The sequence below is a fragment of the Pseudorca crassidens genome, chromosome 10, assembly GCF_039906515.1.
Source record: "Pseudorca crassidens isolate mPseCra1 chromosome 10, mPseCra1.hap1, whole genome shotgun sequence".
Lineage (NCBI taxonomy): Eukaryota > Metazoa > Chordata > Mammalia > Artiodactyla > Delphinidae > Pseudorca > Pseudorca crassidens.
The window spans coordinates 49,731,361-49,750,490 of record NC_090305.1 but is presented as its reverse complement, the minus strand read 5'-3'; the positions used below and the strand labels follow the sequence as shown (position 1 = coordinate 49,750,490).

Here is a 19,130-nt window from a genome sequence, read left to right as displayed (position 1 = left end):
CGTATATATTTTTGAGTTAGTGTTTTTTTTTCTTTGGGTAATATTCAGAAGTGAAATTGCTAGATTGTATCATAGTTCTATTCTTAATTTTTTGAGGAACCTCCATACTGTTTCCATAGTGGCAGTACTAATTTACAATCCTATCAATAGTACACAAGGGGTCCCTTTTCTCTACATCCAACATTTGTTATTTGTGGTCTTTTTGATAATAGCCATTCTGACAGGTATGAGGTGATATCTTACTGTGTTTTGGGTTAGCATTTCCCGGATGATTAGTGATGTTGAGCATTTTTTCATGTGTCTGTTGGCCAGCTGTATGTCTTCTTTGGGAAAATGTCTGTTCAGGTCCTCTGCCCATTTTCTAATCAGTTTTCTTTTTTATGTTGAGTTGTATGGCTGTTTATATATTTATATGTCATTTGCAAATATCTTCTCCCATTCAGTGGGCAGCCTTTTCATTTTCTTGGTATCTCCTATAGCTGTGCAAAAGATTTTTAGTTTGATGTAGTTCAATTTGTTTATCTTTGCTTTTTTATTTCCCTTGTTTGAGGAGACATATAAAAGAAATCCTAAGACCAATTTCAATGCCAAACAATGCCTGTTTTCTCCGAGGAAATTTATGGTTTCATTTAAGTCTTTAATCCATCTTGAATTTATTTTTTTGCATGGTGTGAGAAAGTAGTCCAGTTTGATTCTTTTGCATGTAGCTGTTCAGCTTTCCCAACACCATTTATTGAAGAGGCTGTCTTTGCCCCATTTTATAATCTTACCTTTGTCATAGATTAATTCACCACATAAGCATGAGTTTATTTCTGGGCTCTCTATTCTGTTTCATTCACTTATGTGTTTGTTTTTGTGTCAGTACCATACTGTTTTGATAGCTGTAGTTTTGTAGGATAGTTTGAAATCAGGGAGCATGATACCTCCAGCTTTGTCCTTTTTTTCTCAAGATACCTTGGCTATTCAGGGTCTAATTTCCATAGAAATTAGAATTATTTGTTCTAGTTCTGTGAAAAATGGCTTTGGTATTTTGACAGGGATTGGATTGACTCTGTAGATGTCCTTGGGTAATATGGTCATTTTAGCAATATTAATTCTTCCAGTACATGAGCATGGTGTATCTTTCCATTTGTTTGTGTCGTCTTCAATTTTCTTCATCAGTGTATTATAGTTTTCTGAGTACAAGTCTTTTAGGTCTTTGGTTAGGTGTATTCCTATGTATTTTATTCTTTTTTGATGCAATTGTAAATGGAATTGTTTTCTTAATTTCTGTTTCTGATAGTTTGTTGTTAATGTAAAGCATGCAATGGACTTTTGTATATTAATTTTGTATTCTGCCACTTTACTCAATTCATTTATTAGTTCTAATAGTTTTGGTAGCATCTTTAGGATTTTGTATATATAGTATCATGTCACCTGCAAACAGTGAGTTTTACTTCTTCCTTTCCAATTTGGCTTCCTTTTATTTCTTTTTCTTGTCTGATTGATATAGCTAGGAGTTCCAATGCTATGTTGAATAAAAGTGGCAAGAGTGGGCATCCTGTCTTGTTCCTGATCTTAGAGGAATTTCTTTCAACTTTTCATCATTGAGTAAATGATGAAAGTAAATAAAGGTCATATATGGTCTTTATTATGTTGAGGTATGTTCCCTCTGTACCCACTTTGTTGAGAGTTGTTATCATAAGTGGATGTTGAATTTTGTCAGAAGCTTTTTCTGTGTCTATTAAGATGATCGTATGATTTTTATTTTTCAGTTTGTTAATGTGGTGTATGATATTGATTGATTTGTGGATGTTGAACCATCCTTGCATCCCTGGGATAAATCCCACTTGATCGTAGTGTATGATCCTTTTAACGTATTGTTCACTTCAGTTTGTTAATGTTTTGTTGAAAATTTTTGCATCTATATTTATCAGTGATACTGACCTGTAAATTGTGTGTGTGTGTGATGTATTTGTCTGATTTTGGTATCAGGTTGATTCCGGCCTTATAGAATGAGTTCAGAAGTATTTTTTTCCTCTTTAATTTTTTGGAATAATTTGGAAAGGATAGGTGTTAATTCTTCTTTAAATATTTTATAGAATTCACCTGTGAAGCTGTCTGGTCCTGGAATTTGGTTTGTTCAGAGTTTTTTTTATTATTATTATTACTGATTCAATTTCCTTACTGGTAATTGGCCTGTTCATATTTTCTATTTCTTGTTTAGTCTTGGGAGATTGTATGTTTCTAGAAATTTATCCATTTCTTTTAGGTTACCCATATTATTGACATGTAATTGTTCATTGTTATCTCTTATGGTTCTTTTATTTCTGTGGTGTCAGGTGTAACTTCTCTTTCATTTCTGATTTTATTTATTTGGGCGCTCTCCCTTTTTTCTTGATGAGTCTGTCTAAAGGTTTATCGATTTTGTTTATCTTTTTAAAGAACCAACTCTTTATTTCATTGATTTTTTTGTATTGTGTATTTAGTCTCTATTTCACTTATTTCCACTCTGATCTGTAATATTTTTTTCATTCTACTAACTTTGGGTTTTACTTGTTGTTTTTTTTCCTAGTGCTTTTAGGTGTAAGATTAGATTTTGTTTTAGGGTTTTTCTTATTTTCTGAGACAGACTTGTATTACTTTTAGAACTGCATTTGCTGTATCTCATAGATTTTGGATTGTTGTGTTTCCATTTTCATTTGTCTCAAGGGTTTTTTTTTTTTTTTCTCTTTGATATTTTTCACTGACCCATTAGATGTTTAGTAGCATATTGTTTGGACTCCACGTGTTTGTGTTTTTTGCAGTTTTTTTTTTTTCTTTTTTAGTAGTTGATGTCTAGTCTCATACCATTGTGGTCAGAAAAGATGCATTATGTGATTTCAATCTTCTTAAATTTATTGAGACGTGGTTTGTGGGCTAGCACGTGATCTATCCTGGAGAATATTCCATGTGCACTTGAAAAGAATGTGTATTCTGCTTTTTTTGGTTGGAATGTTTTGTATATATCTATTAATATACAGATTAATATATCTAATCTATACCAGATTGCTGGTATAATGTGTCATTAAGACCTTACTGATTTTATGTATGGATGATCTGTCCACTGATGTAAGTGGGGTGTTAAAGTCCCCCATTATTATTGTGTTACTGTCAATTTCTACCTTTATGTCTGCTAATATATGCTTTATATATTTAGGTGCTCCTATGTTGGGTATGTATATACGTATGTATACATAAGTATATATTCTCTTGTTGAATTGATCCTTTTCTCATTATGTAATGTCCTTCTTTGTCTCTTGTTACAAATCTTTGTTTTAAAGTCTATTTTGTCTAATATCAATATTGCTTCCTCTGCTTTTTTTTTTCATTTCCACTTGCATGGAATATCTTTTTATATCCCCTCACTTTCAGTCTGTGTGTGTCTTTAGGTCTGAAGTGAGTCTGTTATAGGCAGCATATACGTGAGTCTTGTTTTTGTTTCCATTCAGCCATTCTATGTCTTTTGATTGGAGCATTTATTCCATTTACATTTAAAGTAATTATGGATAGGTATGTTCTTATTGCCATTTTGTTAACTATTTTCTGGATTTTAGGGAATTCCATTTTAGACTTGATTAGACTTTCACTTGTTGAATTAGAAATAATATTGTAAATATCAGCTGTACTTCATTTGGAGGAAGGTCAGAGGGAAGTTTTGGGGGTAGGGATTAGAAATCTGCATGATCTACAGAGGCAGATGTGCCAGTGGGACAGGGATTTTCTGAGGAAAACTTTCTGAGCATCTTTCTGGGAAACACTTCTCATCCCCTGTGCAGCCCTACACTGACAGGATGTTACTGATAATTCCATTGCTATGAAAGTTGAAGGTTACCTCTGCATTTACTGAAGCAGAAGGAAAGGGCAGAATAGTGGATGCAGTGGGGTTGCAAGGTGGACATCTTTCTTCTGGTTTCTTGTATAGTTATGCTCAAGCAGAATCTTCTGTCATTGCCAAGTATTATGGGGATCTTAACTTATCACTTCCTAAAATTGTCAGAGTCACTCCTTGTTTTTATTTTGCTCAGGGAAGACATTTTAAAATGACACAAATTTTAGCTATGCTTTGAAGGATAGGAGAAAGTGCCCATAACTACATCTCTTGATTATTTACTATGAGATAAAAGTTATACATCCTTTATCTCATCCAATACTCTCAAGCACATTCCCATCTTTACAGATAATGAAGAAGTTTAGAGAGGTTAGGAAAGTTGCTTAAATCACCCAAGTAATTGGTTGACAGAGCCAGGGATGAACCATGTCTGCTTCTAGAGTTCATCTTTTAACCGAGTCTCTTTATAGTATTCCCTTAGGGAAGCCATTTCAGGCAAAGAAAAAGGCAGGCTTAAGGGCACCCAGGTGCTCATAATCAAGTGTGGTACAAGGGTGAGGCCAATACTTTGTTGGAGTGGACATTTAGATTGGCTGATAATGAGAGAGGTCAGTCATCTGAGCATGGCCTGCAGAGTCCTTTATCCCTGATTCTCTACCCTCTGGCAAGCCTGGCTTTTTCTCAGTTCCTCAATGGACCATGCTCCCTTGATCACAGGACCTTTGTATATGTAGCTTCCTCAGCATGGAAGTCTCTTCTCCTCTTTCTTTTCTTACCTAGTTAACACCTGCCCTCCTTCATATATTCATTCAACCATTTTATCACAGAAGCTTTTCCTGATCAGCTGTGTCCCTTACATTACCCTCTCATAATATATCTACCTGTTCTTTAATGATCTTATCCTAACTGTAAATTTACATTTATATGTGTGATTCTTGGTTTAATGTGTATCTCTGCCACTGGTCCTAAGGGTTGTGTCAATACGGATGGTTTCTGATGTGGTTACCATCTTATCTTTAGTACCTAGCCCGTTAACTGGAACATAGTATATACTTAGTGGATATTTGTTGGACAAATAAGTGAATCAGTGAGTACATGTACCATCTTGAAGGCCAGATAGGGCAGCTGGAAACTTTATAAAGAATAGTAATCAGGAGACCTTCTGATACTTAATGGGGACCTACTGTGATGAAGGCAGGGGTTGGTAGATTTTCCCACTGTTAAATACTTTGTAGAATGGATTATAAGGAAAAGCTTTCTGATGAGGTACACCTGAGTTATTGCAGGAATAGAGAGGGCCTGGGCTACTGGTATATTTAAACTGTGATCACAGAAACAATTGGAAATTCAGATATAAGACCTGGTGAGTGAGTAAGTATAGGAGCAAGAGAGACGTGTCAGAGACTTCAAGCCTAGGCAGTGGGGAAGATGTGATGTTATCTGCGGTTTGGGATATCCCAGATGGGGTGTGAAGAGGCAGGTGCTTCATAGGGCTAGGGGTGAATCCCCAGACAAAGACTAGGGCTTTCTGTCTTGGCTATGAACTTGGGAGCTTCTGACAGACATGTGATGGATGAAAGCTCATGTGGAGAAGAATGGGAACACTTTATATCTGTGCAGTATTTCCAAATGCTTCTCATCTATTGTCATAGTTTTATTTGAGAAACCCCTGCAAGAAGTAAGTTTATAGGCCATTTTTTTGAGAACACAGAGTAGTGAGTGATGTAACCAATGTTGCACAGATAGTAAACAACAGAGCAAGAATCTAGGGTCTCAACCACACATCTTTTCCATCTGAAAGTTGACAGCTTCAGGCTGTAGCATAAAGATTCTACAGTCTTTAACATTTTTGGTATCATTTGTTCTACCAAAGGAGAGGGTTTTTACCCTTTTTAATATGTGCTATATATAAAATGTTTTCTGTTGTCATTTTTAAATTTCTATTTTAGCACATGAATGCTGTTATGACCACACTTTCTGAAATAAAACCTTTTCCTCCACTCCAAATATGGTCACAGATGTGGAAAGAGTAATAAAAACATTAATGCTGCTACCAGAATTTTCTAAATAGCCAAACAATATTAGATTTTTTCCTCTTTAAGAGTACTTCTTGACCGTCGGTGATTTTGCAGACAGCTGTCCAAGTTTCTGCCATTGTCTCAATTAACTGGAGTGAGTAGAGTCATTGTGAGTGCCACTCCTTGGTTTTTTGCCTTTCAAAATCAGTGGCATTTTTATAGAAACAGGATAATTTCTATGTAGCATTAGAACTAATCAAAGTATTATTTTAGATAGTAAGTTGGTCAAAGTTTATGTATGCCAAAATTATAGTGAGCTCCCCAAAATATTGAAACACTATGCTATTTCTACCAGTTTTCTCCATTGCACTATAGAGAAATGGAAAAGTTATAGCAAGCCATCTAGCTTTTGCATAGTTCTTAAAAACACCTGTAGAGCTTAGCCCTCTCATTTGTCAGTAGTACTACTGTATCGAGAGGACAGATAGATAAATATACTCAGACATATGCATATATGTCTATATATGTATCGAAAGATACATCTCCATCTGTCTACAGTGATAAACCACACAAAATCTTTGCTCTCATGAATCTTGCATTCTGGTTAGGAATTACAGACCCCAATACGTAAATGAATATTACGTAAATAAAAACAAAGAAAGTAATTTCAGATTGAAAGATAGTAAGAATTAAATAAATATAATAGGAGAGTATTGAGGAAAGGGATGAGTTTTTTTTGTTTTTGTTTTTGTTTACAGGCCCCAGATGCGCAGGCCCAGCGGCGACGGCCCACGGGCCCAGCCACTCCGCGGCACGCGGGATCCTCCCCGACCGGGGCACGAACCCGCGCCCCCTGTATCGCCAGGCAGACTCCCAACCACTGTGCCACCAGAGAAGCCCAGGGATGAGTTTTTGATAGTATGGTCAAGAAAGACCGTTCTGAAAACCCAGATCATGTATGGCCTTTTAGGCCTGGTAGTTTGGTCTTTATTCTTAGTATCTATCAGAAGCCTTTAAAGAATTTTAACCTTTAGGTAGTGATATCTGCTTTAGGTCTTTCAAAGATCATTGTGACTCTGGTATGGAGAATTATGTTTTGGAGGGTAGTGATGGCTGTGGGGAGTCTGCTTAGAAAGTATAGTTCAGTAGCCTGGATGAGAGTTCGTGGTGTCCTGGACTAGGTGATAGTGGTTGTATTAATTATCCATTATTGTGTAACCAATTACCACAAAGCTTAGTGGCTTAAGACAACAAACATTTATTTTCTCACCATTTCAAGGGGCAGGAATCCAGCAGCAGCTTAGCTGGATGATTCTGGCTCAAGGTCTCTCATGAGACTTCAGTCAAGCTGTCAGCCAGGGCTGCATCATCTGAAGCCTTGACTTGGCCTGGGTGTCCACTTCCAAGAAGGCTCACTCACATGATGGGCAATTAGTTCTGGCTTTTGTCTGGAACTTGGCCTCTCATTCACCAGGACCCCTCTTCTCTATGTGGCCTCTTCAGCAGAATAGCCTGGACGAGGCAAATATTTCTTAACTATAACATCAAGGGACTTCCCTCGTGGTCCAGTGGTTAAGTCTCCGTGCTCCCAATGCAGGCGGCCCAGGTTCGATCCCTTGTCGGGGAACTAAGATCCCACATACTGCAACTAAGCCTGCGTGCTCTAGAGCCCACACACCACAACTAGAAAGCCCACACGCTGCAACTAGGGAGGCCCACTTGCCAAAAGAAGACCCAGCACAGCCAGAGTAAAATAAATAAATGAAAATAAACTATAACATAAAAACCATAATATATATATATAAATTAATTCATTGAACTTCGTTAATGTTTAAAATTTCTGTTCTATGAAAGTTATTACTAAGAGGATGAAAAAACAAGTTGAAGACAAGGAGAAAATATTTGTAGATCATCTATCTGACAAAGAATTAGTATCAATAATACAAATAATAAGAAAGCTCAGTAATAAGAAAACAAACAACCCCATGACAAAATGGGCCAAACTTTGAACAAGCACTTCATTAAAGAAGATACACAGATGGCAAATAAATACATAAAGAATGTTCAGCAACATTAGTCATTAGGGAAATGCAAATGAAAGCTATACTGAGCTATCACTACATACTAGTTAAAATGGCTAATTAAAAAACCCCTGATAACTTAAAATGCTGGTGAGGAGGCAGAAGCAACTAGAACTCTCATACATTTCTGGTGAGAACACAATGGAAAATATTTTGGCTTGGTAGTTTTTTATGAAATTAAACATACACTTATCATAGGATCCAGTAATCCCACTCCAAGGAATCTATCAAAGAGAAATAAAAAATTATCTTCGCACAAAAATTTGTATGCAATTATTGCACTTACTTGGATGTGTAGTACAATCTTGAATAGGAACGGTAAGAGTGGACATCCTTGCCTTTTTCTCTTTGTATCCTTGAGTTTATACTACCTTGTCTTAATTACTATAGACTTGTAATAATTCTTAATATACTATAGAAAACTTCGTCCTCTTTTATATTAAACTCCATGGCTCCTCTTGGCAGTTTCTATTTCTATATGAATTTTATACTCAATTTGTGAAGTTCTGCCCAAAATATGAAGACATATGATTGGAATTACATAAATTAGTTTAGGAAGAATGAAATCTATATAATATTGAAAATCCCAATCCATGAATTTGGACTTTCTCTCCATTAATTTTAATCTTCTTTAATGACTCTGTAACAAAATTTTATAATTTTCCCTGCATAGGTCTTTCATGTCCTTTGTCATATTATTCCTAGATATTTGTTCCTATGATGGTATTGTAATTAGTATGTTTTCTTTCTTTCTTTTTTTTTTGAAAGGAAAGAGAAAATAATGTTTTCTGATTTATTTGAAAAATTCAGTTATCAAGGCACATTAAAAATGTTCTTATATGACAATCTCTTCAAAATATCTATCAATATATTAACAAGATGGCTATATCTTTTTTTAATTTTTCTTCTTTGCTTTAATTGAGATATAATTGACCTACAACATTGTATTAGTTTCAGCTGTGTAACTTAATGATTCGATATTTGTTATATACTGTGAAATGGTCACCATAAGTCAAGATAACATCCAGCCTTGTTTTTTTGATCTTAAGGGAAAGACATTCAATCTTTTAACATTAACTAGAAAGTTAGCTGTAGGTTTTTCATAGATGCCCTTTATCAGGTTAAGGAAATGCCTGTCTATTTTCCACTTTGCTAAAAGGAATAGATACTGAATTTTCTCAAATTCTTCTTATACAACTATTGAGATGTTTGTATGATTTCCTTCTCTAATGTTCTGATCTGGTGAACTATATTGATTAATTTTTAAATGTTGGATCAGCATTGTATTTTTGGCATAAACCCCACTTGGTTATTATGTGTTATCCTTTTTAATATATCCCTAGATTGGATTTACTTATTTTTTGTATCTATTCTCATGGGGAATACTGTTCTGTGCTTTTCTTTTCTTGTAATGTCTTTGTATGGACTTGTTCAGGGTAATGTTGACTTCATAAAATGAGTTAGGAAGTGTTCTCTCCTTTTCTATTTCCTGGTAGAGTTTATGCATAACTGATATTTATCCCTTAAGTGTTTGGTTGAATTTGTAAATAAAATGGTTTGGGACTGATTTTTCTTTGTTGGCAGTATTGTATTCTGTTTTGATAAGAATTTGGGGCTTTAGAATTGAGCAACATCAAATTCATGTCTAACTCTGTTCATTTCTCCCTGAGAAACCCTGAGCAAGGCACTAATTCTCTTTGAGCCTCAGTTTCTTCATATATAAAATGGGTGGTTGTGAAGATTAAATAGCGATATACATCAGTTGATTATCACTATGCTATACTACACTTGCATATGTTAACTTATTCAGATTTTAATATTATAGCGCTACTATCTATATTATTACAATCACTATTTTACAGATAAGAAAACTATTGCAAAGAGAGATTAAATAACTTGCCCAGGGTTACTCAGGTAGCACATAATGAAGCCAGGATTTGAACTGAGCCTGTTTGGTTCCAGAGTCCTTGCCTTTAAGCACTAACAGGCACTAACTATAATAATTCCTATTGCACTGTGAGTATTAAAACAGACAATATATGTAAGCAGCTAAATTTGTGCTAGTTCAAGGTTGTTGTTTTGTAAATGGATATTATTATTAATAACATGAATTAATATTACTTTGAAGTCAAAGGTACTCCAGAATATTTTCAACCTGTCAAAGACACTTTAGAATAGATAATCAAATACTTTTTATTAAAATTCATTACTGTGAAATTCCATACATATTTAGTACACTTAAAAAGTGATATTGTGAACATCAAACTATTAGGAATAGCAACTTGAATTTTTGCCCTGGTTCAACACTGTCTTTTTGTTTAATTCTAGTAATTAAACCTCTTGAAATGTTTGTAAATCCATACAATGATAATAGGAATAATATCTGTTTCTACCACTTTGATCTAAGTTATTGAGTGGCTTAAAAAATAGAAGTATGTGAAGGTGCTTTGAAAAATATAGCTAATGCTAATATTAAATATAAATATTTAGTGTTCTAGTTTAAAAATTAGAATCCATTGTATTAATATAATTATATTATTATATAAGTATTTTGAGATGATTGTGAACATTATTATTTACTATGACTTTGTACAAATAGATACCATCCATTTCAGGTTTTCAGACCTTCATGGTGATTATTTAGGCTTACCATATTTGTTTATTTTTTTAGCCGGATGAGGTGATGACTGCCATATGCCAAAACATTAGATTCATTTTATTTATTTGAAAATTATAAAGGGTAATCTAAAAAAGTAGAATCACGGGGCTTCCCTGGTGGCGCAGTGGTTGAGAGTCCACCTGCCGATGCAGGGGACACGGGTTCATTCCCTGGTCCGGGAAGATCCCACATGCCGCGGAGCGGCTGGGCCCGTGAGCCATGGCCGCTGGGCCTGCGCGTCCGGAGCCTGTGCTCCGCAACGGGAGAGGCCACAACAGTGAAAGGCCCGCGTACAGAAAAAAAAAAAAAAAGTAGAATCACAAGTTCAATAAGTACTTTGTCCTATCTTCCAGTCAGAAAGACTCTTTTAATATTTTTTAATGAAACCTCATTATGTCAATATATATAGCATAATGACCTAATGTATGTACACCATTAATGAAGGCTGGGAGTGGTTCAGAAGATTGGCACATGGGGCATTTTGACAGGGAAAACAAGAAAAGCTTTCTCTTGTGAATTGTAATAGCTTTTTTCTTTGTTTTGTTTTGTTTTGTTTTTGCAGAATGTTAAAAGCTAAGGAACAATGCTAATTCTGGGAAAATATAATCAAATTGTTTTGTTTCTTGAATTGTAGCTGACTTTGGCCTGGCAAAGCAAAAACAAGAAAGCAGCAAACTTACATCTGTTGTAGGAACAATTCTGTATTCCTGGTAAGGACAATTATTTTATGGCTCTCTAACACCTTTTTTTAACTGGTTTGGGCTTTCATTTCTTTTCTTGGCTTGCAAAGGAAAGATATTTACATATTTAATAAGTTTTCCTCAACTACCCAGGTAATACACATGTATAGAATCGTACCATTATGTGTTTAAAATAACAAACTATCTTTCCTTTAAGGTAACTCTGCCCCTCAATTACTTGTAATTGAAGTGATCTTTAGCACACAGTAGGTGTACAGAGTTGTTGAATGAATCTGTGAATGAATTAGTAGACTTGTTACGCAATATGACACTTGGAACATTTTATTGCATCTATTTTATATATGTTTCTTTACTCTCTTTCCATCTATAGACATTCAAGGTCAAGGAAAGGGTTTTTATGTCCTAATACCTGTCCCAGCATCTGGCAAATAATAGGTGCTGAATAAATTTTATTATGTGAATGAATAAATGATGATATATATACTTACACATATATTTACAAAGTTGGTGCTTCTTGGGTAAATGAGCATTATTTTGATGAATTGAGACTTTTTTAGCATGCTTTTTAGGGTTCCTTTGCAATCCATTAATTATCATGAAGTGAGAATCTTCTTTTGCTGATCACATATCATTTGTCTGAATCTGTTGAAATTAGCAAACAGATATGGTAGTCCGTAGATGCAGCAGATTTCAGGGAAATATTCTGAAATTTCATTTGTCGGGTCAAGCAATCAAGACGCTTCCATCTTCTTTTTTTAATCAGGTCTATTATACAGCAGAGTCCTGGGGGTAGGATTCAGAATGAATCTTCTCCAAGGAGGGTGGAATTTGGAAATAACAGCCCCAGTTTACAAAGTGCTTTCATACAAGAATGTGCAACATAGTGTTTTTAAGGGGTGAATTTATTTTGCTAGAAATTTCTTACATCTTTGTTTTTGAAACTAGCTTCATGGGAAGATGTAGAGATTGGTGGCCAGGCTAATATTGTACCTTGAAAACTGATAGTTTATCTGGGCACTTAATCTCTTAATAATAAGGATATGACTCACCCATTACTTGTTGCTGGAATAATAGTTTTCATTTGTTCTACTTTGTATTCTTTTTCAAAAATAATAAAAGCTTAATCATAAAAGTGTTAAATAATCATATATTCCTGAACAGATTTGATTGTCAATCAAAATTACAGAACAAATAAAACACAAACTAAAAATAAGCACATTTATTCCCAAGACTGTGAATTCAGTTTAGAATTGCTATTATGATAATTTTGTGTGTGTGTTGAGGTGGGGGGCAGGAAATCTATAGAGTATGTAAGAAGAAATCTAAAACATGACAACTATTTTGTTTTATTAGCCCAAAGATGGATTCACATTTTCTTTTAATTTTTAAATTAACTACAGAGTTAGGAAAGCTGAACCTCCTAATACAGTTAAGGTATTATTTCACTTAGGAATATCAAAAATGTATGACCATTCATCTTTCTATCAAGCTCTTTGTTCTTTTAAATTGCTTTAAAATATTTATTTCTACTCCCTTATCCCACCTTCCTCTCTCCTGGTTGTTAGAAATGCCCCTTGTATTTTATAATACAAGGTTTTACAATAAACTTAGGCTCACAAACCAGAGTTAAAAGAACTCTGTTCTAAATTACATTCCATTACTTTCTTACTTTGGGGTTTTCCAAAAGACAAGAATCCAAGTGAAATAGTTTATTTAGTAGGTGGTTCCATGAAATAGTGGTGGGGGGTCGGGGCGGGGGAGGAAATGAGACAGAGAAGGGAAAGCAGCCAGTACAGGAAACATTAATAATCAGATCCAGGCTTCCCTGGTGGCGCAGTGGTTGAGAATCCGCCTGCCAATGCAGGGGACACAGGTTCGATCCCTGGTCCTGGAAGATCCCACATGCCACGGAGCAACTAAGCCCATGCACCACAACTACTGAGCCTGTGCTCTAGACCCCGTGAGCCACAACTACTGAGCCTGCATGCTGCAACTACTGAAGTCTGCGTGCCTAGAGCCTGGTGCTCCACAGTAAGAGGCCAACACAATGAGAAGCCTTCGCACCACAACTAAGAGTAACCCCCACTCACCTCAACTATAGAAAGCCCACACGCAGCAATGAAGACCCAACACAGCCATAAATAAATAAATTTATTTTAAAAAAATCAGATCCATAGATTATTATCTGGGATACATTGTACGAGATGTTTCAGAGTTGTCCTATATGCCAAATTAAAGGTAGGGGTTTTGGGGTTTTTTTCTTTTCTCAGCCACAAGTGACTAAGGGCTACTCCATGGGTGACCTTCAGTCACTCCTGGCCTCCTGGGGTGGCTGGGAGGAAGCCCCCAGGCAGAGAGTCATGGGACCTTGTTCACTGCATGATGTCAAGGACATGCACTGGAAATGTCAGCTGTATAATCTCTCAAATTCTAATTATTCCAAATTTAAGATGTTTCCTAATATATTGTTTGACATGTCCAATTACTTTTGAATATTTTTATATCCTTCCCTTTGGGTTTTCTCTGAGTTTGTGAATTGAACAAAAGTAAAACAAATATCTTTCACAGTCTCTACCCTGAGTCTCATACCTTCATGCCTTTTCTTGAATTGTCCCTTCATCTATTTCCAGGGTATTTCTCTCCACATTCTGTAATCTTTGTGTAATTCTTATGAGCTCCTCTGAGCCAATTCATGTGGACCTGGGATGCCTGCCCCAGCTCTCCACGTTCCCCAGAGTTTGATGTTCCCATATCATTTTGCTCTTTGCTTTTGCCTTTGCTTCCTCAGGTATTAACTTATTTAATAGCAGAAAGTTCTTTATCAACTTTTGCAGGAAGTGCCTGGGAGCATTCTCTTTTTTTTAATATTTGTTATTTATTTATTTGGTTGCACTGGGTCTTAGTTGCAACCGGTGGGCTCCTTGGTTGTGGCTCGTGGGCTCCTTAGTTGCAGCCAGCAGTCTCCTTAGTTGCAGCTGGCAGGCTCCTTAGTTGCAGCACATGGGCTCCTTAGTTTTGTCCGGCAGGATCCATAGGTGTGGCTCTCCTGCTCCTTAGTTGTGGCACATGTGCTTCTTAGTTTCAGCCAGCAGTCTCCTTAGTTTCAGCTGGCAGGCTCCTTAGTTGCAGCACATGGGCCCCTTAGTTGTGGCAGGTGGGATCCTTAGTTGTGGCATGTGAACTCTTAGTTGTGGCATGCATGTGGGATCTAGTTCCCTGACCAGGGATCAGACCCAGGCCCCCTGCATTGGGACCTTGGAATCTTACCCACTGCACCACCAGGGAAGTCCCATCGGATCATTCTTTATATCTCAGCTGCTAGATAAGTGGTTTGTGGGCACTGGACTGATTGTGCTATGGGCACTGGACTGATTGTGCTGGAACAGAAGTTCCATAAAACCTTTTCTTATCTGATTATTATCTTATCTTATTTCTTATCTGATTATTATCATTATTAGGCAGGTCTTTATTATCCTTCTCATGGAGAATATTCTCCAAATATGGTCCTTGGTTCCATTTTTTATCTCTACGTCTTACTCCAATTCCAGAGTCCAAAACTGTACACTTCCTTCAACTGCATTTTCAGAGCAGAATTTAGAGTTTGACACTCTGAGATACATTTTGGGCTAGTTCTTCACAGAACGTTATTTGGGATTTCTGGATAATAAACAAGTATGATCTAATAAAAATAGAAAACTTTGACTAATCCTGGAATGGGAATTCTTTGAGACTTTATTGCTTAGTGTAATCCCATTCATGTTATTACATTAGATAATTTTTTTAAAGCTACTAAAGTTTTCATTGGATGGATCAAAATAAACCTGTAGGAAAACCTGAACAAGTAGACACAGTGAAACCTGCCCAACTTCTAACTGTACTTCTCAAGTTCTTAAGGAATCTCCAAGCTCTGAGACTCTTAATTGACTTAAAACACTTCAGTAGCCTCCAGTTCACACAGTTCACAGACCACATCTTCAGTTGGGCTACAGGAGGACAGCCCTGCATTCTCTGTCTCTGCCATGTCTTCCTGCTGTACCTCCACCCAGACTTCACTATTCTTAGCTGCTCCCTGCATGTTCCCTGTGGCCACAGGGCTTTTGCACATGCTGCTCTCTCTGCCTGGAATACTGCTTTTCCCACTTGTCATCTGGTTAACTCTTCTCACCCTTCACCTCTCAGCTAGAATGTAGCCTCCTCAGGCAAACCCCCCAAAACAGGGCAGGATGCCCCTGGCCTACACACACCATGCACTTGTCCTTCACAAGGTGGAATTTTATATTTATTTTGTGATAGGCCACTATCCCCAGCACTGAGCCCGAGTGTGGTTTATAGGCTCACGAGAAATATTTACTATATGAGTGATCCAGTACTTGTATGACTATGAACAGTACCCGAAATAATGGTAATAAAATAAAGGAAATTTCTCCCTCACACTGTAACAAACCTTCCACCCCGTCAGCTGCCCCTTCAGCTGTGCCTTCAGATTTCCAATGTGCGCCCACCGGGTGCTCCTCCTCCAGAGCTGCAGCTCACCTCCTTTCTTCCTTCTGCTCTCTGTTAAATGTTCCCTTCTGTAGAGAGGTTTTCCTGATCATCTGCCCCAAATAGCAACCTCCTTCAGACTCCATCCCTTTATTTTTTCATAGCATTTGTCTCTCTCTGGCATTATGTTGTATTTTGATTAGTGTATCATGTGTCTCCCACTAAAACACAGACTCCACAACAGTAGAGCTGTTAACTGTTTTGTTCACTGTTGTTTCCCTGCTCCTCTAGGAGCAGACTGACAGAATACTAATAAATATTTTGAATTATTAAAGTGAAAATAAGTTATTCTGGTTTTGTCTTAAAATATCTTTTTTGAACTTTATTGAAGAGTAATTGGGAAAAATTGACAAATATAATTGTATATATTTAGAGTGTATAACACGATTTGATATACATTTGTGAAATGATTACCAAGATCAGTATAATTAACAAATCCATCACCTCACATAATTAACGCTTTTTTGTTGTTGTTCTGAGAATACTAAGATTTACTCTCGGGACTTTTAAGTACACAGTAGCATGTTATTAACTATAGTCACCATGCCATACATTAGATCTTCAGAACTCATTCTTCTCATAACTGAAAATTTGTACCATTTGATCTATATCACCCCATTTCTCCCTCCCCCCAGCCGGTGGCAACTACCATTCTACTCTCTCTGTTTATACGAAATCAACTTTTTTTTTTACTTTGTCTGGCTTATTTCAACTAGAATAATGTCCTCTAGGTTCAACCATGGTGTTGCAAATTACAAGATTTCCTTCTTTTTAATGGTTGAAAAATATAAATATTCCATTGTACATAATGTGTACCACATTCTGTGCTTTAATGTGATTAAAAATCCATGTGCATTTTTATCAAGCTCTAAGGCACTAACATATTTTTTAATTGAAGTATAGTTGATTTCCAATATTGTTAGTTTCAGGTGTGCAGCAAAGTGATTCATATTTTTTTAGATTATAATCCATTATACGTTATTACAAGATCATTGGTATAATTCTCTGTGCAGTACAGCATATCCTTGTTGATTATCTATTTTATATACAGTAGTTTGTTAATGCAGTACCCCCACTTCCTCACTTCCTCTCCTCTTTGGTAACCATAAGTTTGTTTTCTATGTCTGTTGAGTCTGTTTTTCTGTTTTGCTATACACTTGTTTGTATTAGTTTTTAGATTCCACATATAAATGGTATCATACATGACATGTCTTTCTCTAACTTATTTCACTAAGCATAATAATCTCTAGCTTCATCCACGTTGCTGCAAATGGCAGAATTTTATTCTTTTTTTATGGCTTAGTAGAATTCTGTTGTATATATATAGATAGATAGATAGATACATAGATATATATGTATATATATATCTCTCTCTATATATATATACACCACATCTTCCTTTTTTATTTAAAAAGTTATTGATGTAATATTGGTTTATAACATAAGTATCATGTGTAAAACATTATATTTCCTTTTTTTTTTTTATTGCGGTACATGGGCCTCTCACTGTCGTGGCCTCTCCCATTGCGGAGCACAGGCTCCAGATGCGCAGGCTCAGCTGCCATGGCTCACGGGCCTAGCCGCTCTGCGGCATGTGGGATCTTCCCGGACCAGGGCACGAACTCGTGTCCCCTGCATTGGCAGGTGGACTCTCAACCACTGCGCCACCAGGAAAGCCCCATTATATTTCTTTTTCAGTATACAGTGCAGTGTGTTCACCACCAAAAGTTTAGTTTCTATCTGTCACCATACAACTGACCCACTTTGCCCATTTCACACCCCCCTCCCACCCCTTCCCATCTGGTAACCACTACTCTGTTCTCAGTATCTCCAGGTTTGTTTGTTTTGGTTATTTATTTTGTTTTGTTTTCTTGGTTTTTTTTATATTCCATATGTGAGTGAAATCATACTGTATTTGTCTTTCTCCATCTGACTTACTTAATTTAGCATAAGATGTTCAAGGTCCATCCATGTTGTTGCAAATGGCAAGATTGCGTTGTTTTATGGCTGAGTAGTATTTCATTGTATATATATATATATATATATATATATATATATATATATATATATATACACCACATCTTCTCTATCCATCATCTGTTGATGGGCACTTAGGTTGTTTCCATATCTTGGATACTGTAAATCATGAACATAGAGGTGAATATAAATTTTCACATTACTGTTTTCATATTCTTTGAATAAATACCCAGAAGTGGAATACCTGGATCATATGGTAGTTCTATTAATTTTTTGAGGAATCTTCATACTGTTTTCCATAACGGCTGCAGCAATTTAAAATTCTCTAATTTTATTAATTATACCAGCTACATACTTTCTCTCATAATTCTTTTTTTTCTTTTTTCTTTTTTTTTTTTTGTGGTACGCAGGCCTCTCACTGTTGTGGCCTCTCCCGTTGCGGAGCACAGGCTCCGGATGCACAGGTTCAGCAGCCATGGCTCACGGGCCCAGCTGCTCTGAGGCATGTGGGTTCTTCCCGGACTGGGGCACAAACCCACGTCCCCTGCATCAGCAGGTGGACTGTCAACCACTGCGCCACCAGGGAAGCCCTCATAATTCTTTTTTTAAAGTGAAGTCTAGTTGATTTACAATGTTGTGCCAATTTCTGCTGTATAACAAAGTGACTCAGTTATAGAAATATATGCAGTTTTTTAATATTCTTTTCCATTATGGTTTATCCTAGGAGATTGGATATAGTTTCCTGTGCTGTACAGTAGGACCATATTGTTTATCCATTCTATATATAATAGTTTGCATCTACCAATCCCAAACTCCTAGTCCACGCCTCTCCCTCCCACCCAACCCTTGGAAGCCACAAATCTGTTCTCTATCTCTATGAATTCCTGCTTTGTAGGTAGGTTCATTTGTGCCATATTTTAGATTCCACATGTAAGTGATATCATATGGTATTTGTCTTTCTCTTTCTAATTTACTTCACTTAGTATGATAAACTCTAGTCGCATCCATGTTGCTGCAAATGGCAGTATTTTGTTCTTTTTAATGGCTGAGTAATATTCCATTGTATATGTGTACCACATCTTCTTTATCCATTCATCTGTCAATGGACATTTAGGTTGTTTCCATGTTTTGGCTGTTGTGAATAGTGCTGCCATGAACACAGGGGTGTATGTATCTTTTTGAATTATAGTTTTGTCCGGATATATGCCCAGGACTGGGATTGCTGGATCATATGGTAATTGTATTTTTAGTTTTCTGAGACAGCTCCATACTGTTCTCCATAGTGTCTGCACCAATTTACAT

At 36.4% G+C, this 19,130-nt stretch overlaps 1 protein-coding gene across 8 annotated transcripts in view; it reads left to right on the top strand.

The window, feature by feature from the left end:
- The window catches only part of NEK10 (NIMA related kinase 10), a 309,256-nt gene that overhangs the window by 92,827 nt on the left and 197,299 nt on the right, over positions 1–19,130 (top strand). For all 8 annotated transcript variants that reach the window (XM_067753539.1, XM_067753536.1, XM_067753535.1 and 5 more), the window contains one exon: positions 11,243–11,318. In XM_067753539.1, coding sequence (XP_067609640.1) covers positions 11,243–11,318 — 76 coding nt within the window. The remainder of the gene's footprint in view (positions 1–11,242; positions 11,319–19,130) is intronic.